The 23,000-nt window shown below is 47.4% G+C and overlaps 1 protein-coding gene across 10 annotated transcripts in view; it reads right to left on the minus strand.

Annotated features, from left to right (window-relative positions):
- The window catches only part of MYO9A (myosin IXA), a 191,382-nt gene that overhangs the window by 5,501 nt on the left and 162,881 nt on the right, over positions 1-23,000 (minus strand). For 4 of the 10 annotated variants that reach the window (XM_057420638.1, XM_057420679.1, XM_057420627.1 and 1 more), the window contains 17 exons: positions 22,591-22,740; positions 22,068-22,378; positions 19,183-20,832; positions 17,524-17,605; positions 16,803-17,018; positions 11,800-11,912; positions 11,253-11,410; positions 10,452-10,675; positions 9,424-9,540; positions 8,583-8,771; positions 7,580-7,627; positions 6,795-6,906; positions 5,406-5,467; positions 2,558-2,750; positions 1,315-1,443; positions 868-973; positions 264-395 (listed from right to left, as the gene is read on the minus strand). In XM_057420638.1, coding sequence (XP_057276621.1) covers positions 264-395; positions 868-973; positions 1,315-1,443; positions 2,558-2,750; positions 5,406-5,467; positions 6,795-6,906; positions 7,580-7,627; positions 8,583-8,771; positions 9,424-9,540; positions 10,452-10,675; positions 11,253-11,410; positions 11,800-11,912; positions 16,803-17,018; positions 17,524-17,605; positions 19,183-20,832; positions 22,068-22,378; positions 22,591-22,740 — 3,992 coding nt within the window. The remainder of the gene's footprint in view (positions 1-263; positions 396-867; positions 974-1,314; positions 1,444-2,557; positions 2,751-5,405; positions 5,468-6,794; positions 6,907-7,579; positions 7,628-8,582; positions 8,772-9,423; positions 9,541-10,451; positions 10,676-11,252; positions 11,411-11,799; positions 11,913-16,802; positions 17,019-17,523; positions 17,606-19,182; positions 20,833-22,067; positions 22,379-22,590; positions 22,741-23,000) is intronic. The other 6 variants (XM_057420688.1, XM_057420654.1, XM_057420663.1 and 3 more) reach the window with 6 other exon arrangements.

Raw genomic sequence — 23,000 nt, forward strand, 5'->3', positions numbered from 1 at the left:
ATTAAGGAAGAATACACCACCTCAGCACAAGCTTCACCTTTTCCTGCTGAGAAGTGCCAGGTGGGAACACAAGTTGATCTGCTCTTGTGGGTCCTCATAGGTTAAAAATCCCCATTAACAACCTCTTGGGGAAATATGGGCTCCTAATTTCCATGCTTAAGCTCCCTATTCTTGAGCCACTTGACCGTACTGAGGGTTATCAAGATAGGAATGGTGACATGGAAATAGGTAAGGAGCTGGATCATCCAGCACCACGTTCTTACGTGGTTGTTTTACTGATGTCCTGAACGCTCTGCAGCGGGTCTGTCGTATCAGGGCAGCGGAGGATACAGGGAGCAAAGACAATGGCCAAGGCATTAGCTGACATGCGATTGGTCTCTTCTTGGAGGGCAATCCTAGAAAAAATAGGGATTAAGCCAGAAGTCAGTGGTGAAGGCACCTCCCGCTGCACCTCTTCCATGGATGAATAGAGGAGACAACATTTCTAAGGTGCAATCTTGCTCTGCTAGCAAGCACGCTATTCTGCCCTCGTCTTTGCTCTGCCTGCTGGAGAAAGCCAAACCTGAAGACATCTCAGGTGTTCTTAAGGCAAGCAAAACCCCAGTGTTTTTCACCCACAAATCCTGTGCCTGCAGTGGTGAGGGGCACCACGGACCTGCAAGCACTATCAGCAACCAGAACACTGCAGAAGCTGTTCATCAATACAAGGGTCATTTGGAGAACAGCTCTGGGGCCACCTCCTGGGAGGCGTGACAGACCTGAAAACTCTTCTTTTTCCTTGCCCACCTCCTTCCAACCTTAGTGACTTCGATATGAAGGATGCCTGAGCATCCTCCCCTTGCCCAGAGTGGCCCTGGCTCAACATACCTCACCAGGTGGAAGATGAGACGCTCCAAGGTGCTGAGATGGGTGCGGGAGAGCTGGTCGATGACTGAATACACTCCCCGTACAGTCTCCTTCCTCTCCTGGAGGCCTGCAGAGGAAGCAGCAGTGTTTAGGGACAGCTTCTAATTCTTCCTCCTATTTAAAATGATACCTTCTTAACACTTACTTTCGCTACTTAAAGGATGGATCTGCTCGCTAATGGTTTGGGTTGAAATCTGCTGAACCATGATGCAATGTGTGCCACCGAAGGCGAGACTGAACTGCCTGCGGCTGCTTGTGAAAAAACCCTTAGAGCCAAAAATTCAGGCTTTGAAACACAGTAAATGTAACCTGGCAAAAACTAGCTGGTTTGGGCCCCGAGACTAAATAAAAAGTTAGGCCACCCTTTCTCTCTGCTGAGGGAATGGGATGCCAAAGGAGGCTCCTTACCCATCGCCCGCAGAAACTCCTCATAGAGTTCGAAGGTCATGAGAGGGTTGGGCAGATCTCGGAGCCACTGCTTGAACACGCTGGCGATGACGTGGATGTTGTAGTCATCTAAATTCACATTATCAATGTCTGCGTTTGGCAACAGAATGAGGAAAAACGAAGAAAACAAGAGGCAACAATCAATATGAAGCCATTAGTGAAGCCATGGGGTTGGACCAGGTGACCATTAAAGGTCCCTTCCAACACAAACCATTCTATGAGAAGCTACTCCTCTACAATAAAAATGTTTGTTTGCCACTTCAAACCCACACTTCATTCAATGGCAAGAAGCCCAGCACCTGATTTCAGCTCCACCTGTTAAAATTAGAGAGAAATGCATTTTCCAGGTGTCCTGGGTTCAGCAGTAGCAGTCATTTTTCTCCTTCGTGGTAGCTGGTGCAGTGCAGTGTTTTGACTTTCACTTGGGAACAGAGCTGATAGCGATGTTTTGGTTTGGCCAAGGACTTTGTGAGCCTCATGCTCTGCCAGGGAGGAGGGGAAGCCAGAGGGAAGCAGAGACAGGACACCTGACCCAAACTGACCAAAGAGGTATTCCATACCACAGCACGTCATGCCCAGGAGGTAACTGGGAGTTAGCCGGAAGGGCTGGGAGACTGCAGGGTTGGAGGAGGTATGGGTCAGTGCTTAGTCAGGCTGGGGGGGCGAGTTATCGGTTGGCTGGTGGTGAGATGTTGTATTCTCTTCCCTTGTTATTTCCTTTATCATTATTATCATTGGTGGTAGCAGTAGTGATTTGTGTTATACCTTAGTTACTAAACTGTTCTTATCTCAACCTGTGGGAGTTGCATTCTTTTTGATTCTCCTCTCTGTCCCTCCGGGAGTAGGGGGAGTGCAAGAAGGGGGGGGGAGTGAGGGAACGAGTTACCTGACTGGGTTTAAACCACGACACCAGGGCAAGGAACCTTGGGTTGAACAAGGATTTCCTTTCTTGCTGGCATTGGTTGCTACAGTGTAAGTAAACAGTGTTTTCCCTCAACCAGAATTACTTTTTTTCAGGTACTGCACCCAAAACCCATGAGTTGGTGACTTGAGTTTTGTTGGAGATGCGAAAGCACCACTTGCACAGGAAGTACGGCAGGACCTCTCCCTTGTTTCATCCCGACGAAGCATTCCATCTTCCTCACATCCAACCTTGCTGTTGCAGAGATTTTTCTCCCGGCATGGTTCTTCCCCATCCATTTACCTGTATCAAGTCCTTGCCGCAGCTCCTTGATCTTGTTGGTGGACCCTGATTTTCTGTAAATGCCCTCTGTGTACAGCCCATGCATTTCGATGTAGTTGATGAGCTTCTCCACCAGCACCGGCACTGCCCGCTCCTCACTGGTCAACCGGGAGAGCTCCACACCAAACTGCCGAGATGACAGCTCGGGGTCATACTGAGGAGGAAAAGGGGAAAAAGGGGTCAAAAATCCTTTCAGGAAGCAATGCTGGTGCAGTGCTCAGATCCGGCTGCCCTTCAGGCTTCTTCAGGTGATCCAGGTGATGTGCAAGTCAGTCTAATGAAGGACAGCCAGCAATTATGTCTTGCAATGCTAAGTTGGTCTCTGGGCATGCACCTGAAATCATAAAACTTTGGATCTTCTTTCTTTAACCACCCAACTGTGGCATATTTTCAGCTTGGCAGAGCCAAGGCAGCCAGGCATGGTCTTCCTCCACCTCCTGCCTCTCTGGCATCACCTCTGGGGATGATTTCCCTCCCCAAAGAGGATGCACAAAGCAGAACAGGTAAATCTGAGTCTTGAGGACTTTGATTAACTTGCAGCATTGACAGTTACAAAATGTCTGTGAACAAACATGATGCTAAAATAAGAGCACGAAAATCCCCATCTACATCTGCCAGGACAGACCCTTTTGCTGGCTGCAAACACTCACTGGAGATTGGGTAACTGGCACATTCCAATTTGGACAAAGTCCTCTTGCGTGGGAGATTCTGAGTGGGAAAATTCAAAAGACCAGGTGAAATATTGGCACGAATCCCTGGTGCCAGCGAAAGGGATGTGAAAAGGCATGTGCTGCAACCCAGGCATCAACAAGATGGTGGTGACCATGACCCAGGTCACAGCTGCCCTTATAACCACTCCTGCATCTTTGTCTTCCCCATTCAGGTTCATCCTTTCACTGCTCTGTCAACCTTATGAGATGACGTGGGGAAGATGCCCACACTGTTTCCTGTTCTAGGGGAAAAAACCCACCCCAGGAACACCTGGTCTCAGCTACCAATTGAAATTCAGCACCTGTGGATGGATGTTTAGCAAAGAAAGCCCACGTTCTCAAGCCAGCAAGTGCCTACGTGGAGCTCGACATGAATCGAGGATGAAGGAGGACGTGGGTAAGAAGCAAAAGTAACGGCGCAAGCAAGATAAGAAGAAACTGGACTGTGCTAAGATACAAAATAGTGAACTGTTAGCAAGTTTTAAAGGTTAAGTTCCCATAGGCTTATTTGATCAATTATATACCAGTTGCTGTGTGCTACAAGAATATGTATCCAATTCTAATACAGCAAGCTATTGTATATGTATCCAATTATAATACAGCAAGCTATTGTATATGTATCCGAATATAATACAGTGAGCTATTGTAAGCAGATGCAGACAACAGTATAAAAAGGATAGATGCTTTGTAATAAATGGCTTTGGTCTGATCACATTGATCTCTGACTGAGTCCAAGTTTTTCTGCTGCAATCACCTGCTGCTCAAATGGCCATCAGCAAACATGATGACACAAACCCCATGTGCTGCTTTACTCAAAGCAGGTAGAGCTGAGATGAAGCGTGGGTGAAAGGAATTCTACGGCCATAGAGAGAGATGAAATTGGCGTTTGCTCAAGTCCACCACAGATCTGGAGAAACAGATCCAGTCTGGGACAAGGCTAAGAGTTACAAAATCAACTGTTGCCAGAAAATAAAGACCTCTTTCTCAAAGCATAAGAGAGAGTTTGTGGCTCCCTGTCACTGAAAACAACCTTAAAGCAACCAAGTACAGACAAGCCAGAGCCTTCCCAGAGAAGGACCTCCAGCCACCCACATGGAAAGCTACAGTGAACTTGCTTCCTTGGGTACAGCACAAAAACTTCCTTGTGCGGATACCCCAAGAAATGAGATGGGTCCAAGCACCTCTGAGTTTCTCCTCCTAAAATAATCAGACATCTCATTGAACTTCCTAGATATTAGAGCCAGAAACTCATGCGAGGTGTTCCCAGCTCTTGCAGAAACTCTCCCAGAAAGGGAAGGAGTGCTGCAAAAGTACCATATATATTCAAAATACAAGTATATTCATATATATGTTCAATGTATATATTCAGCTTATTGGGAAAAATGTAATCATGCAGCTTCATGGAAGCTGTTCTTCCTCGAGAAGCTTCACAAGGAGCTGACAAAGCTTTGCACACAATATTACCCTGGATGTATTATCATTCTTTTGGGGCATAAAATAAACTATTTCAAAGAAAAACCTCCAAATCCTGATGGCTCACATTAGCCAGAGCGACCGGTTACATTCATTCACTGTTCTCCATATGCTTAAAATGCAGCACACAGTATTTAACTCCCCTCTAAGGAGGATGGTGAGTGCTAGAGCATCCTTCATTCACCCTTCCTTGCTCAGCTGTTGTGCTGTCGCTGTTTGGAGACTGTGCTGTGAGCCTCAACAGGGACCAACTGGGTTAAGAATAACCCCTATTTCCAAGAATAATCCTACATTTAAGGATAACCCCCCCATTTCCAAGTCCTATAAGCTATAAGGACAGCTTTCTACGGTTCAGTGTGGTTAAAAGGCAGGGACCATCACTGCACCATCTGCTGCATGACTGCGCAGATATACAGTGACGCATCGCTGCGTTAGTCCCCATGCAAACACCAAAGCACCGGCTGGAGAGACCTTCAGGGATCTCTGGTCCAAGCTGCTGCTCAAAGGAGGGTTATTGCCAGCATTATATCAAGTTCTGTGCCTGCAATCATTTTTTATACAAACTTGGGCTCACTGTCTGAAAGAAAATGAAAGACGATGAAAGAAAAGGACTGACAGACATTTACCTTTTTGGAGCATTTGGTCGTGGTTTTAAGACAGCACTTCTTGTGACAAGCATATTTACATACTGCAATGAAGAAAAGAAGGATTTAATAATCCAAAAAGTTAGATTGCTGGAGAAATATAAATTAATATGAATTCAGTAGTTCCTCACAGGACTAGCAGGTCAAAAGCACATTGAATTTGCAGTTTCCAGGGGCCAAATCTGTATTAAATCCACTCAAACAGAAAAAATATGAAGCCTTCAATTATAAAAGCCCCATATTTAACTCCCTGAAACATTAAACGCAACTTGGAAAATAATCATGAGTCACTCTGTGCTATCAGACATAAATAGAATCATAGAAACCCAGACTGGTTTGGGTTGGAAGGGACCTTAAGGTCATCAAGATCCAACCCCCTGCTATGAGTAGGGACCCCTTCCACTAGAGCAGCTTGCTCCAAGCCCCTGTGTCCAACCTGGCCTTGAACACTGCCAGGGATGGGGCAGCCACAGCTTCTCTGGGCACCCTGTGCCAGCGCCTCAGCACCCTCACAGGGAAGAGCTTCTGCCTAATGTCTAACCTGAACTTCCCCTGTTTCAGTCTGAACCCATCACCCCTTGTCCTATCACTACAGTCCCTAATGAAGAGTCCCTCTCCAGCATCCTTATAGTCCCCTTCAGACACTGGAAGCTGCTCTGAGGTCTCCATGCAGCTTCTCTTCTCCAGGCTGAACAGCCCCAGTGTTCTCAGCCTATCTCCATACAGGAGGTGCTCCAGCCCCTGATCATCCTCGTGGTCTCCTCTGGACATGCTCCAAAAAAATACCCTCAAAGAGGTTGGAAATAGCACCTAATCTGTATTCTTCCTGTCCTGTGCTTCAGCTTGAAATACCCAGAGTTCATACTTCCAACTTAAGCACAGAAATGTCAGAAAATCCAAAGCAATGGATCGATCTTTCCCATTGATCCTCCTCCACTTTCCTGAGCTCCCCAGAAATTTATGTGCCTGGAAGCCAAATAGGCTAAACCAGATGAATTCTCCAAGGTCATGAGACTTACAGGGCTGAAGCTGCAGGGTATGTTTGCCATACCTGACTCCACCATCCTTCTTACTGTGATAAATATGGTTTGACCCTATGGGATGACCATAGGACCTTATGGGATAAAATGTGTAACTTGCAAAGCTCCCCCCCGCCAAACTCTAACATGAGGAATGGAAGGGCTGCTGGGACGGACTTACTGGTTGACTTCAAAAACCCTTAAGATCTGTCCCAAAAGATCTTTTAATGTGAAAAAACACAAGTTATGTGAGAATGGGGCTGCAGGAAAGAGCAGCAAACACCCTTCAAAATGCAAAAGCTCATCACTATGATACAAACTCATATAAACAGAGCAAAGAGAGTGTGCTTACATTTACAAACAGAAGCCCTGTCCATTATCCAGATCAAGGAGGAGCAATATTCACAGTATGTGGGGATGCTGTACTGGGTCGCCTTAAAAATGTGACCATTGTGCTCTTCCACCTGCAATGATAAAGGTTGAGTGGTGATTAAAGGGAGATGCATGCTTAGTGTGCTGCAAAACGAGGAGATGAACATGGTCAGCTCACCAGCTTTTAGCTGTTATTTGCTTTTATTTGCTATTTTTATGTCCTTTTCAGTCCAATAACCCCACAAGCAACCCAATCCAGCCTTTATGGGAACTGAGCCATCACATAAGCAAGTTAGAAACAATGTTTGACTGATGTTGCTGGTCAACTTCTCCATGTTAAGAAGAGTCTTCCACGCATCCATGGCCCCTTTTTGCTTTGCATCTGCATCCTTACTAATTCTATCAGATCCTTTAGGAAAAAAGGGCATGGAATCTCCTACAGCTCTGATATTAGAGATGTAAAGCACATGCTGTAAATTTATGCAGAAACCTAGAACACTGTTTTTCTCTGAGTTCTTCTATAACTCTTGACATTACGTTTACTGTCTTGACTGATGTGGGATGGGTTTTCAGAGAACAACCTACAGTGATCCTTGATCAAACAAACCACATCCACCCCCATCCACCTTTCTAGCACATCCTTTCACAGCTGCATGTTCATTACAGTGTGATGTTCAGAGCTCAGCATAGGATGTCATGACCAGGTCTCTTACAGCTCATCATTCTGGGCACAAGAACATTTGTTATTTAATGTGCTCAACTCACCACATCTGCTTCCTTTTTTCTTCTCTTTTTTCGTTCTGTTTTCGGCACCTGGCATTGGAAAGAGATTTAAGTGTATTCAGGGACAATTTCCCCAGGTAACGTGCACAAAGGGCTTGTACCTCATGCTGCCCACTGCTTTCCAGCCCATTCTCCAGTGCACCTGCAGCCCCAGGAGAGCCACTTCAGAAAACCCTCCTGTGGATCACCCGTTTTCAGAAATCCCCTGGACAACTGCCCCCATCTTCATCCCAGAGCTGAGGTCAGCTGCTGCTCTAAGCTCCAAGTCCTGCAGCAGTGACCTGATCTCCCATCTCATGCAAGACACCTGAGGTGAATGTGGCACAGCACTGTAGCCAGAGCTGATGCTCAGCCTGCTCTGAAGAAAACCTGCCTGGAGAGAAGCATGGGGAGGACTTGGAGCAGAAGAGCCAGAAGATGGGGTTTTTATACAATAAATACCATCTCCCAAGCCTGGCCAGAGACCGCATGGCTGTCCTCTCAGGCAACAGAGAACAGAAAGTGAGATCAGGAGACCACACTGTGAGCTCTGACTGTTCTACAAACCATACCTAGACCCTGAGGACAGCCGCTGCCCACATCCACTTCTCCTGCAACCCAACCGATGGTGATGTAGTCACTCAGGAAGAGGTCAGGAGACCAGGAAAGCTTGTATCTCTTTCACTTTCCCTCAAAGACTGGAGAACCCCCCCAGAACCAAAAAAAGAAGCACCAGGAGTTGCCTCTCTGACCATCCACAGATGGTTGCAGCTTTGCCCTGAAGACAACGTCTACACATTGGCATTGGCCAAAGCACAGCTCACCCTGATGTGAAATTGGTTTGCTGAGTGCAGTGAAACAGAACCAACGAATCACCCTTATGTTGTCCACCTCAGCTTAAAGCAGTGGAGAAGACAACAGAGGTCCCCATGTGTCTACAGAGAGCACAACCCCATGGAAAGACAAGTCCCAAATCTTCACGTGGCTTAAGAAAAGTGCCAACTACCTTTACCACGCTGTAGTCCAGGGGTTTGTACTCTATCATATATTCATCCAGGAAGACTTTGAAGGTATTGACCCAGACTTTAACTGGAGACTCACTCCAGTCCCTCTGCTCAAGCCTCATAGTCTTCTCCAGAATCTGCTCGAATAAGGCGTAAAGGTCCTTATAGCGGATGCTTTTCCCATCATCCATCTTTTAAGAGAACAGAAACAAAAAAGAAAAGTGATTTTTATACGGCCCAGGTTGCCTTTTAACCTCCAGACAATCATTTCAGGCTGCCCAGAGTCCAAGTATGACAAAAAGAAGGAAAATCGGATCATCTAACAGAGCTGTTTCATGACCTTTGGCAGGGTGTCTTCTTAGTGTGCAGAGCAGTAGGATGTTAAGTGCCAGATCAAGTCTCAGAGGGAACTCTTCATGCAATCTGGGCAATAAATTAGCTTTTCTTGATCACTGTGATCATGAGCCATAGCAACCATTGCTCAAATTCAGAAGCAGCAGAAGAGCAGAGATCCACATTGCTCAGATGTCTCCACCTCTTATAAATGTAACACAAAGGCTTTCAGGCACTTTGGGTGGCAAAGAGTGCATTGACTTACTGTCATCTCTCATTTGATTATAATGAGGAGATCAGAAATCTCTACACAGCATGTGTCAAGAGCTGGCTAAAGAGTAAGAGTCCAAATTTACAGCTCATGCGACTGAATACAAAGGAAGAATATCTATCCTTTGGGATAAGCAGACCAGGAATGGAAGGCTAAGCACTGTCTCCACCACCAGGAGGACGCGGAGCATCTCGTTTTTCCTGGAGGTGGAAGTTCTCACCCATCATCCAGTCACTTACCGCCAACGCTGAGGAGTAAAAGCTGAAGATGTTCTGTCGGAATTCCTTCAGTGCTTTCTTGAACACAACATCCACGAGCGTGTCCTTCTTGCTGTCCTCATTATCCAGTTCATTCATCTGGGAAACCAAAGGGGTTTATTCACCCATGCCACTTGTGCTGGGGCTGAGCACTGTGTGAGATGAAGCAGCTGCTCAACCACAGGCAGATGATGTTAATAATGATTACCAGGTGGTTTCTCCTGCATGCAAACTAGAAGCATGAGCATTTCCCTGCAGCCATCAACTCCTGCCCTCTGAAGTCCCCCATTTTTGATGAGGGGCAGCTCAAAGCAATGGAAGCACTGAAGCATGCCACCTTCTCTCCCAAGCCTGCCCTGGTGCATGCAGTGCACCCTAGATGAATTATTAGTATTGCAGTTCTGGTGTCCTCAAAAGAAGAAGGACATGGAACTATTGGAGCAAGTCCAGAGGAGGGTCAGAAGGATGCTCAGGGGCTGGAGCACCTCCTGGATGGAGACAGGCTGAGAACATTGGGGCTGTTCAGCCTGGAGAAGAGAAGCTGAGTGGAGACCTCAGAGCAGCTTCCAGTATGTGAAGTGGTCTATAAGGATGCTGGAGAGGGACTCTTCATCAGGGACTGTAGTGGTAGGTGATGGATTTAAACTGAAACAGGGGAAGTTCAGGTCAGATATAAGGCAGAAGCTCTTCCCTGTGAGGGTGCTGAGGCGCTGGCACAGGGTGCCCAGAGAAGCTGTGGCTGCCCCATCCCTGGCAGTGCTCAAGGCCAGGTTGGACAGGGCTTGGGTGACATGGTCTAGTGTGAGGTGTCACTGCCCATGGCAGTGGGTTGCTTGCAAAGCGCAGTGTCTTCCCCATGGCAGGGGGTTGGAACCGTGTGAGCTTTAAGGTCCCTTCCAACCCAAACCATTCTGATTCTACTGCTTCCCCAGGGTAATTTTGGCTTTGTTGCCTCCGTCTGCTCCTTGAGCTCTCTGAAGATTTAGCTGGAGCATTGAGGAAGGAGTTACCTTTTTCAGGAGAAACTCATCCATGCTCTTCAAGTCGCTAGCACTGGTTATGATCTGCAGTGAGTCGTTCTGCCACTGCACGGGCTCCAGAGCCACGTTGCTGATCTTGACACTGCGCTTGCGTTTCACTTTGGGAGAGGGCTCCTTGTTCTCCTTGAACTCCCGTCGGTAGATACCGGCCAGCTCAGGGCTTCGAGGGGGCGTCAAGTGGTGGGGACCCAACTCTATGGGTGATAATCACAAAGGGGGACAGAGATAGAAGAGCAGATGAAAAAGAATTCTGCCACTAAACCAGGGAGATGGGCATTGGTGTAAACCTGGGGAGGGGAAAACACTGTGTGGTATAGGAAGATTAAACGTCATTTCTCCTTTGGTTATTTCCTCCATCAAGGGGTGAAACATCTGGCCATGTCCAGACAGCTGCTGGGAGGATTAATGACATAGAATTCCTCTAGGACCCATTCTGGATCCCACCCTTTAACCTATTTGCCATCATTTGGGGTTGTCGCTGTCTGTGAATTCAAGAGACATGAACTAGCATGGACATCCAATTTGTGCAGCTTCCCAACCCGTTTTCCCACAGCAACCTCAGCTAGACCACACCACCATACATGATACTCCCATTACAGATACCCTATAGATAAACCAACCTTCCTCTGTTCTAAATCCGAGTCCCTGTATTTTGGGCTACGCTTGGTTGCAGCGTAAAGCCAGGTTTACACTAGCTTTTCCCTCTGTCATGAGACCAGGCACAGTTTCTCTGCTCCTTACACCACCAGCACCATGCCACCCCACACTTACCTTCACTGAGCTGCAAACCAGAAATCACCTCCCTGCCAGGGGCTTCTTGCTCCGCATACAACTCCAGCAGCTCAGACTGGGTAGCAAGCTTCTCCCGTGAGGTCTTCTTCTCCCCCTGCTTTCCCTTCACCCAGAACCTCATCTTGGCTCGCTGAGGCCTGGAAATAAGTTGTGGAAAGAGGAACCACGTCAACAGGAAATGTCCTTCTACCTAAAACTACCCCAAATGTCCTGACCTTTGTGGTGTTTGAGGAGGAGTTAAATACAAACAACTTCTACTGGGAAAACCAGGCTACTTGTCCTCAAGAAAGGCAAGAACTCGAGTTTCATGCATGCAATTGGGTAGTTTGGGATGGGACATCAGGCCCATGTCATCACAACAGGATGCCTTTTCTAATTGGGCATGTCTGCAGTCATGTAGGAAAGGCTGGACAAGTAACTACTTTGACTGGTGGAGCTTCAGAGGAGCCAGGGTGGTTCATCAAGGTGATGGAGAGCAAGAACAAAACGGAGGGACTCATCTCCCATCTCCAGCCACGTTTCCTACCTCCCATCTGGAGTCAGGCTCTTCTGCGTGGCCACCAGCTTCCCGATCTCCCCCTGAGACATCGTTTTGTGCAGTTTTGTCTGGCCTTCCCCTGAGGCGAATCGCTGCACCGTCTGTAACAAGTCCAAGCACGAAGCGTTTAAAAACGAGACAGCTCTTTGGGTGCCACCTGGTTTTTAGTTTGTCCCAGCAAAAATGAGATATTCATGTCTTGTCTTTATTTAAGAGGGCGTTGGGGCTGGATGATCGTAAGGTCCTTTCCAACCCTAACTATTGTATGATTGTGATTTCCATCTGCCTAGAGGTGAAAACCTGCAGTCTTGTTGAACTAGCTACAACTAGAGAGATCTTTTCATGACTCCTAAGAAAGAAAGGCATTTCCTTTGCTCCAACTCTACACTGGGTCCAACCTTCTTTTTCCTTGAGCCACCAATGAAGAAAACCAGTGTGTACCAAGCCATGGGTCCTCATCACTCAGCCTGCACAGCCACTCTGCCAGCGTGGTCTGAGCAGCCCAGCTCTCCATCCCAGAAGAGCCACGTTAGCCATGCAGAAGTGATTTGTGGTGTTCCCAGCACTAAAGGAACCTTCAACCTCATGGATCTGTCCCAGCAGAGCTTCCTCTTTCAACTCTTGTCGAGGACTTCACAGAGAAGACCACCAAAGTCTCTGTGCTAAAGACAGGTCAAAATGAACCCTCTGCAAATAAGAGATTTTACAGTTCAACATAAAGGATATCTGCCTTGGCCAGCATGTAAATGCCCTGGGATCATTTTGAACGGTGAAATGAATTTGCAATAATTGAACCTATCAGGATTCCATGAAACAGCCCAGAAACAGTTTTGATGTATTTAAAAAATATAGCCATTTTTGTTCTTTTTTCCCCCACTGAAGCTGTGACTTCTGGAGGACAGACTTTCAGCATGAGGAAACCAGGTTGTATGAAAGGATTCAGGAGATGACAGTCAAACATCTCCTGTAGCTGAATGTCTCCGCTGAACACAATGTGCGTTTCAGCATTTCGTTTTCTTCTATTAAAATAGTGAAAATAAAATGATATAAAATACGGGCTGCAGGGGACTCAGCATTACTCTTCAACGTTTCATTTCTCACCCCTGGACTAACCTCTCTACCAGCCAGGAGATGGCAGCACATAAGGCAGACTTCCCACTGGGAAAGAAAGAAACTGCCTAAACCACCAAAGGGTTTCTTCTGCTTTTATGTTTAGGTGATGATCACACATAAATTGTGGATAGATACTGGAAAACAGCCCTTAGAACCATAAAAGTTATAATGATCCAGCCCAAAGTTATTACTTGCTTTTCAAAATGACTTGTATAAATATTTGCCCCCCCATGATAGTTTTGTTCTTGAGTAATTTCAACCTTTTAATCAATTTTAGTGCTTTGGTTTTTGGTTTTGCGGGTTTTAAAAGTATTTTGTGGGGAGATTTACTTCCTTTTTTGGTCTTTCAAAGCACATTGGTATGTGCTGACAGTGGCCAGCAGGCTAAAGGAATCACCAGAGCAAGGCAGAGGCTGCTCTACAGGCCACTATGTACACCTTATCCTGTAAATGTCTATCATATCTACTGCACAAGCAGGTTTAGAGTACAGATTGTGGAGTAGAGCAAGAGAAACCACTGGTTCACACAGAAGACTTTGAGTCAAAAACATCTGTGATGCACTTTTAGACAAAATTGAATGAAGGATGTTCTACTGTTACTATCATCACCTCCTTCTGCTCTGTCCCAATTCTTGACCTACTATTGTTCAGCATTTCTTCTGCTAGTACAGCAAGTTGTCCAGCTTTTGAAAGTAAACACTAAAAGGCGTTTTTGGGGTGAGATCCTTCTGTTTGAGGGACTCCTTCAACAAGCTCTGAAGGGGAAGGTCCTCATATGGAGAAAAACCTTCTTAGATGTCAAGACGAGCCTCTGCACTGGAAAATCTCTGGACAGGGAACACCAAAAAGCATCACATGTGGGCAAACGACAATCGCTGGGGGTCTGGAGTTGTCTCCTGGATGAAGAAGAGACCAAAGGGCAACCTCTGTTTCACCCACTCATGCTAGCAAGAACTATGGCCAAGAGACTTCTCCTAGCAGGCAGCAGCCCTATGTGCTGCACTGAAGAGCTTCCTGAAGTGTGATGCCCCTCTGAATGGCTTAGGAAAAGACATCTTTTTCACTTCTGGCTCTTCAGGCATGCTTGGGGTCAGATTGGTGACAGGTACTTCAATAATGAAATTTTCCCAATTTGTGGCTTTGTATGGAGCAAAACGACTGCATCATTATCCAGGTCCTTCTGTGTAAGAGCCTCTGCCAAAGGAGGCTGTATTCAGAAAGTATTTCTGGTGTGATTTCTCAAACCAAGGCTTTCCATTTATCCACTGCAGGAAAGCTCTCCAGACTTAGGTGCAGAACTGAAACAATATTAACATGTGGTGACCTCAGCCAGGAGCTACTCCTCCCATTTGGACCTGTCTCATAGCAAGGTAGATGAATCCTCAGCTATTCACTAGCCAAAAAACTCAAACAACCTTTGAAGGCTTGGTTTTTGTCAGGGAGCCCTTTAGCCTTAAAGGCACCTTGGAGTCGAGTATACTTTCAGCAGCAATCTTATATGCTGGTGCACCTTGGGTTTCAGCTCTGGCTGAAGATAAACTTGGTCTTTGCTGCTCTGGGATACCTCAGACTTAGGTCAGGAGCATCAGTTTTTGGTGGACCTCTATTTACCAGCTGGTGATACACAATCAGTAACTCGATGTCAAGCAACTAATGTGCAAACCAGGCAGGCTCTCACCCAGTGCAGCTGGTGAGCCATCACATGCTCAGCTTCACAAGGTTGCATGAGATCTCCCTTTCATCCACCCAGCAGCCCTTGGCCACTGAGCAGAGCATTAAGAGAGGCTTTATTTGGAAAGTCATAGCTGGGGGGCAGAAGCTGTATGAATAAGCTACTGAGTAGCATGGAAACCAGCCTATGCATGGTGGCTGCCTGACTCGTCTTCATGTGAGCATCACAAGACACAACGAATGTGTCTGCAGAGATATCAACCTACTTGATCTTGTACCCAAACCCACCTGCACCAGCATTGCTCTACCATAGGCTGTTCCTAAGCAACACCCAACCAGCCTCTGCTAATAAATATGGATTAGCAGTCCTTAAATTTTGCTACTTGTGGCAATCCTGACCCAGAAAAGCCACAAGCCAAAGGGCTGGTCTCAAACCTGCAATACAGAATACGGATGGAAGCACTGTACATGTTGTCAGGACATACAGACATAGGGTATCGCTGAGCACATGACTTCATGGGCAGCATCTGCTAGAAAGCAGAACTCAATTACACAAGGGGTGAAAGTGCTGACCACCAGTTAGAGCTAGTGATGGAGACCAGGGAAGAAGAGGGATACAGGAGAGATGAGAGACAGCTACTACTACTACTCGCATGCGATGGGAGCTGTTAAATCAGGTGAGGAGAGTCTCAAGGAGCATTTCCAATGAGCCATGTCCCCCTCAAGGATGGAGCTTGTCAAGCACCAGCCCAGCACCTTTCACATCCCAGCAGGAAAGGTTTCTACAGCTAAAAAAGCCCTAAAGCTTTGTAAGAGGGCAGCCTCCAGGAATGCAGCACAGCATTCCAGGTACAATGCAGCCTCTTGCCCAGGGCTTTGGACAGGCTTTTCACTACATAAAATTCTCCCTTTCCTGATCTACAAGCAGGGAGAAGTGCAAAGATGCAGCCAAGCAATCTCAGTTCACAGAGCTGTATTGTTCGTCAGGTTTCAAGTATTCCTGGCTCAAAATCCCTAGAAATTTGTCAAAAGTAACTTTAGAAGTTCATGGAATTTGTGAATACCTGCCCTCTTCCAGTGATGAAATTATCCTGGGGAAAAAATGACCCTTTATAATAAAAGCTGCTAACAGCAAAGTCACAAAAAGCCCTCCTTGGCTATCTGCCTTTCTTGGAAAAGCGGATTTCAGGATCACCCAAGATGTTTGCCAGACCCACAGCAATGCTGTAGCACAAAATACATGAGTGACTTTGGTTTTCCTGCTTTTCTTCACTTTCATACTCAGCTCCACATCCTGCCCTGTAGCTGGAGTGGAGAAGCAAGGCAGCTCTACTCAACGCTTCATCTGGGCTCTTAGGGCAGGAGCCAGCTCCTGGTGTTTATCCACACTTCCATGGGAACACCTCAAGCACCTCAGGAAAAAAGCAGGAGTGGGTTGGAAGCTGTTGGCCTCTTCACTCCTGAAACCTGTCAGTTTGTGATTTTCCTAAAGCAGCTTATCTGGGCAGGAGATTAAGCCTGAGATGCAAATGCTCTGCAGTGCAGGCTCATGTAGCATGGACCTGCCAAGGGACACCAGTTACTGAGCTGCAAAAAGCCAGGAAGGCAGGTCTGGTTTTAAAAACCTCACTGTTTCATTCCCACTACATTTTTATTGCCCAGTTTACATGGGGTTGCCTTTTCTAAGACGTCATCTGCCAGCGTTACTCCGAGAATTGAGGACTGAATAATCACGGGATACTGTGGCTAAAGATACAAAATCAAAAGTAATAGAAGGTGCAAGATTCATATAGTTTTCTCTGCTGTCTTTGCTTTTTAGACAATATTTGATTGGATCTTTTCTACGGATGTGTGTAGATCATTTTTAGAGTAAAAGGATCCTGGGGGGACTTTGCTATTGAAGTTTAAAAAACCAAACAAGAAACAGGTAGCTGTGCAAAACAAGTTGCAATGCTCCAGGAGACGTGTGGAATCGTAGCTGATACCGAATAAAGCCAGAAACCCGCCCCATGACCAAGAAATACAAACGATTTCCCTGCGTCACATCCTTGCCAGCTGTGCTTGCCCAGTTAACCCATCTACAGCATCCTTGGGAGTGGGAAAAGAAGCAGTGGAGAGGTCAGTGCAGTTAAGATTAGCAAAGAAAGGCTCCCAAAGCTCCACTCGCTCTCTTGTTCCATTTCCCACACCACGTTGATAAAAATTACCATTTCGGAGTCACTGTAACAGGCCTGGCCCAGGCGGGCGGCAGGCACCGCCTCGGCAGGAGGAGGTTGCTCAGAGGAGAGAAGGAACTCAAAATTGCCACCGCAATCATCTTCCTCCGTATCCCCCTCCCCATCAGCAAAAGTACCTCTAGTCAAGAAATCGGAGCGCGTCCGCGCCATGCGGGCTTTCTTTTTATGGGTCGGTCTGGGAACCTGCTTGACCAAAGGATAAAAAAACACAACAAAAAGAGGGTTTTAAAATAAAAAGGAGATTCTAGTGATGGTTGGCATCATAGTGTAGCCCTAGGACATCTCTAAGGGACACTGCAGCCCACAGAGGGGACACAATATTACCGTATCCAGAGCAAAAAGGGACTAGGGAAAACAAGAACCAAGACAGCACGGTGAAAACGGACAATCACGGATGTTACTCAAACGTATGTTAAACCAAAGCAAGACAAGACTGTGTTGGACAGTGTTTGCCATCAGGACCGTGAGATCCTTTTCATCCAGAGCTGCTACGAACTAATGTCATGAGGGCTTTTTATTTTTCAGAGAAGGTGTGAAGGTTGCTATACCGTGATATATCCCTCCCCTATGTCTAGCAGCCCTTGTGCTTTATAGTCCACTTCTTCAAAGCTTTTGAGGGAAAACTGGCAGAATAAGGTTTTTTCTCCCCTTTTCTTCAATTAAAAGAGAAAACAAACAAGCTACAACTTACCTCTCCTTTGCCAGACCCCGGCATCTTAAACGGCTTCCTGGGTAGCTCACCCTTGGAAAGGCATTGATGATTTGTTTCTCTGCTGAAACACAACACAACAGAGATGTTTCATTTTCCCCTAAAAGCCTTCCCACCACCCCAGCCCAGCTCACAAGAGCGTACAAGTGCACAGCCCAAACAACCAAGACCAAATTGCAAGTTTGAGGTTTTGGAATCACTTTGAATTCTTCAAGATTTGAGTTAATACCAAAGGACTGAGAAGACATGAAGTTCTGCCTGCAAACTCTACCCATCATGGTGGTTATGGATAGTACCTTTTCACGTCTGGATTCTCAAATGTGATTGTTCTGTTGCAGAATAAAGAGTAAATTACAGGAGTTTTTAATATATATATATATTCTAACCCTGTTGCTTGTTCTGTGCATGAACCAGGAAAATGAATGGATCTTTTTTGGGGAGAAAGACTATTCTCAAACACCCACTTCCAAAACAGTTCTCCAGGACCTCCTGCAGCTTTCCATTCGAACTGGTTCGGAAGGAGAGCATCCTCACTTTGCATCTTCATAGCATTAAAAAATACACCCACTTACGGTGCTTTTTGCTCAGCTCACTTTTTCTACTGTCATGTCTGAATAAAATGATAGATGCATATGATAGATATAATGATAAGCCAGGTTGGATGGGGCTTTGAGCAACCTGCTCTAGTTGAAGATGTCCCTGCTCACTGCAGGGTGGCTGGACTAGGTGAACTTTGAATGTCCCTTCCAGCCCAAACTATTCTATCATTCTGTGTGTCTACACTTAGCTGAAGAAGCTGCATAAAATAAAAGGGAATCTCCTCCCATCACAACAGCGCATAAACCACAAGACTTCTTCCCTTGGAGGTACCCTGAGTTATCAACAGCAAACGCTGACTGGGAGCTTAATTTCCTTGGAAAAGGTGCAGCAATCTTTTGGGGGGGGAGTTTATGTCCCTTTTGAGCTATATGGCCAAAACCTCTCCAAAATTAGACAAGGCAGCTTAAGCCACATGACAGAGTGGGAGCAAAGACTGTCCCAAGATTTTGCTGTGGTCTCTGGCCCCTGTCCTGGAGCAGTCCACCATGTGAGCAGTGTGATGGAGCTGAATGACTGTTAAGCCCATTACATGTGTAATTACACACGTGAAAAATTCATACCCCAAACTCTCACTGGAGGTTTGTTGCTTTTGACTCTGCCATGGTGGGAGTGTCCAATGGCTTTGCTGGCTGTGTTAATTATATAGGAAATGAGAAAAAACCACAAATATTGTGCCTTATCCGGTCGTTTCTACTCTGACCACCTAAAAATCCTAAGAATTCTTTTCTTTCTCTCTTACCTTCAGAAATAAACTCCTATCACTGTTCATCTAGGAGAAATGAAAGCAGTGTCAACCCTCTTGTTGCTACCACTCCTCACCTGCTAAAGTCCATGATTATCTCCCCTGGCTTATGTTATACTCATCACACACAGGACAGTTCTTTTTCCTCTTCCTCTCATTGCTATAAGATCCAGAAACCCATTTTCATTTCACTGGGGGTTTTGTACACTCTATTTGGACTAGTTGTATAAAATAGCCTCTAGCAGAACAAAAAGCCTATGGAGAAAGACTACAGAGAAAGCACACCATCTTTTACTCACTGCAGGCCAAAGGGATTGTCTTTTGGGGTGAAGAACATCGTGCTTGCCCTCGCCTCCTCAGTGGCCTGGCTGGGCATTCGGGGCTGCCGGAGACGCTCCGTCCTCGAGAAGTGGCTGCCCGGATGGTCCCTGGGGTCCAGAGCTGGTCTGGAATGGCATCGGGCTTCCAGTGCTGATCCCAACTGACCTTCTTTTCGCTCCATGAACATGCTGACAGGTCTGTCTCTGGGGGCACTGTGAGCTGGAGAGCTTCCCCTGGTCCCAACTGTGAGACCTTTGATGTCCACTGGTGAGGTTGGAGCCGCACCAGTTGTGGGGCCATGCTCCCCCCTGCTCTGGGGGTGCAGGATAAGGACCGACTGAGGCCGGCTCTCCGGTTTTTTGGTTGGTTTGAGGGAGGAGTCCTTCATCCTGTTCTGCTCTGCCCTCTGCAATGCCTCCATTCTCCCTTGCTGCTCAAAGGCTTTACGTTGTCTCTCCAGAATTTCCTTCTGCTGACGGATCTGCTCCATCATCTCCCTCTCGTTTTGCAGCTGAAGCTGCTTTTGCCTTTCCTCTTTCTCCACGTTGAGCTTTTCCAGTCTCTTGATGACAGAGTCTGGGGAACCGGCCTGTGTGGCAGTCGCTGTCCCACACTCCTCTCTCTTGGCAGAGGACTTCTCTTCATCCCTTCCCAAGGCTCTGCCCTGCTCTGGCTCAGAGTCCTTCCTGACCTCAGGAAATTTAACTGTCTTCTCCTCTCTTTCCACTGCTTTGTTCTTCAGGTTATTCTCCGTCAGCTTCACCTTCACGTTGTCTTGTGGTGGAACATAGAAAGTAGGTAGGTTGCTGGAAAGGAAGGTTTCTCTTGGATGCGCCTTGTTCATAACGTTCTGGGGGTCACAGATTACGTGCTCCTTCACGGTGAGGTTATCAGGTAGCTCCAAGTCTTCAGGTATCCTTCTGCAACTGGGTAAATTGCTGTTCACATCTGCCCCACAGAAAGACTTCTCCTGCACGTGAGCCTGGGGACTGCCAGGCAAAGAGTCAGTGGACAATGACTGCACATCCTGCTCATCTAGAACTAAGGAAACAAGTTTATTACTTGGGGTATCTTCACAGCTTAACATTTCAAAGCTCCCTTGAGAGCTTTCACTCTCCGGGGTTCCCTGAGGGGAATGAAGTGCCTCTGACACCAGCTCAGTGGACCACCGCCGCTCTTCGGAAGGTGAGAGCCCGCCGGTGGAGCGGACCTTGAGCAGCTCCAAGCTGAATTTTGCCTGTTCCAGTTCACGCATCCTCCGGCTTTCTCTTTTTGCACGAACCACTTTTTTCTGGTTGAGATCCTCCAGTGACTTGGGTCTCTCTCTCACGATGACCTCCTCCTCCGTGTCCATCCCACCCTGGCTGCTGGCTCTCTCATGCCTTTTGTACAATAAACTCCCAGAAGTATCCAGTGGGTCCATGTGATTCACCCGATTATTTTCCATTAGTGATTTATGTTCCTCTATAGCTCTCACTCGCTCTTCAAATGAGCCATCCTCCCACTTAGATGGGTCAGAGCCCTTAATTTCCAAAGCATCATCTGCCTCTAGTCCATCCTCTTCTCTAACAGACAGGCCATTCTCCAGCTGCACCTCTTTTAATCGCTGCTCTTTCAAAGCTCTAAACCTGCAAGAAAGCAGAAAACCAGCGTAACTTTGGATGCACTGAACTGTGTCCACTCATGTCCCTTCAAGGCACTGTGACAGTGACATCTCATCACCATCACCATCACCATCACCATCATCACTTCACCACCATCATGATCTCAAGCAACTCTACTTGTACATCTGGGGCAAGTCAACGCGAATGCAAGTTCAGTTTTCAACCTTCTCCTCTTACGCCATCTCTCCTACTCAAGGACTGTCCCAACACACCTGAAAGCTCCTCTTGTGCTGACAGCAGCAGCTCCAGCCTCCATCCCTGGTCTAGCTCGTTTGTGTGCTGACAGAGCCAGAAAAGCTCAATCTGTTGCACCCGCTCAGCTTCTCCATCTTCACCATCCTGCCTGGGCTGCCTCTGGTACAGCTAGCAGGCACCTGCACCCTGCACTCAAATCTTCCACCCTATGTCAAGGTGCTCCACACCTTGCAGGCAGTGTCTCTGGAGAACAAACCAAGACCTGCCCTGTGGTGAGCAAGCCATCGCATGGCTGGAAATGCTCTCCCCTTGGTAGCAGCCGGCTCCAGTATCTCCTGTCCCTGTGAGACAGCGCAGCAACCAGATCGGTGAGGCAATCTGAGTTAAAAATAGGCTACTTAAAGTGGTGCTGCTGCCAAGGGCAAAAAAAAACCAACTTGGGAGTATTTATGGTCTTGGCTTTCCACTGCCTACGTGCTCCAACCTGAAATAGGCTCTGCTTATTCTAAGAGTAGGATGTGCAGCTAAATAAACTCCTTTGTTAGAATGGGACTCATCATCAGGGACAGGACAAGGGGTGATGGGTTCAAACAGAAACAGGGGATATTCAGGCTAGGTATAAGGAAGAAGCTCTTCCCTGTGAGGGTGCTGAGGCGCTGGCACAGGGTGCCCAGAGAAGCTGTGGCTGCCCCATCCCTGGCAGTGTTCAAGGCCAGGCTGGACAGAGCCCTGGGAGACATGGTCTAGTGTGAGGTGTCCCTGCCTTTGGCAGGCGGTTGAAACTGGATGATTTTAAGGTCCTTTCCAACCCAAACCATTCTGTGACTCTGTGATTCTATAAAGTGTGTGCAAAGGAAGGATCAGGCTGGGTCAGAACAGGGTCAGGGGTCTTATAAAGGGTCACCCTCCTCTTGAAGTCCAAGCAGTGCTTGGTTTCAGATCAACCACCTCCCTCCCCAGTGAGCATCACGAGTAAATGTTCTCATTTTAACCAACGGCGTTACCTTTGTCGTGCTAAATATCCTCTGCAGGCTGCCTGCAAGCAGATGACTTTGCTTCTGCAGGCTGTGTACAGCTGCTTTGCATGGTGCCCTCTCCAGGCTGCCTGGATGCTGGTGGCCGCGTCGCGCCGCCTCTTGGTGTGCTCCCGCCAGCAGCTCTGGATGAGGTGGGCTGCAAACTGCATCTGCAGGAACCTGCGCCTCTGCACGAAGCCACGCCAGTGGGCCTGGAGAACAGCGGCGGCTTTGCCGAGGACAAGAGGGTCTGGGGATGGTTCCCCTTGCTTTCGGCTCTGGTAACTGCGCCAAAACCTCTGCAAACACAGCAGGCAGTTCCTTGTAACGGGTGTTGTGTGTGGGTGGGAGAGCACCCGCCTTCACCCAGCCTTTCCAGCTCTGTCTCCCCCATTCCCAACTTATTACGGCATTAGGAGTTGAATCCTGATGGTAAGCTCCTTCCTTAGAGAGGGGACCTGATTGTACCCACTGTAGGATGCGTGGATTGTAATTACCAACCATCACATACCTGTATGATGACTGCAGCTTGCCTTAAGCTCAGGAACTGCCTCCTGCAGAGCATGCTGCGGAACCAGCGCTGCAGCAGCGTGATCCGGCGCAGCACCTCCTGATGCAGCAGGTCCTGCAGAAGCTGCCGCTCGCGCTCCTTCACGAAAACCTGGCCGACCCCCCCCAAAACAACACAAGCATGAGAGCTTCCGAGGGCACAAGAGAGATGATTTAATCCTCCTGGGGTCTGTGCCCTGGATCCCCAGAAGAAGTTCAGCAGCTGACTTTAGTCAAGCCACCTGTAACAGGCTTCTGCAGTTTCACCTCCATCCGGGGGCTGTCCAAGAGCTGAATTACAGAGCCTCTGCTTTCCCTTCAGGGGAGACAAACCGACAGCTATTGTATTGAGTTGTGTCTGGATACAGACAT

The sequence above is a fragment of the Pezoporus wallicus genome, unplaced genomic scaffold, assembly GCF_028554395.1.
Source record: "Pezoporus wallicus isolate ANWC-B61680 ecotype Strahan unplaced genomic scaffold, APGP_CSIRO_Pwel_v1 contig_7731, whole genome shotgun sequence".
Classification (NCBI taxonomy): domain Eukaryota; kingdom Metazoa; phylum Chordata; class Aves; order Psittaciformes; family Psittacidae; genus Pezoporus; species Pezoporus wallicus.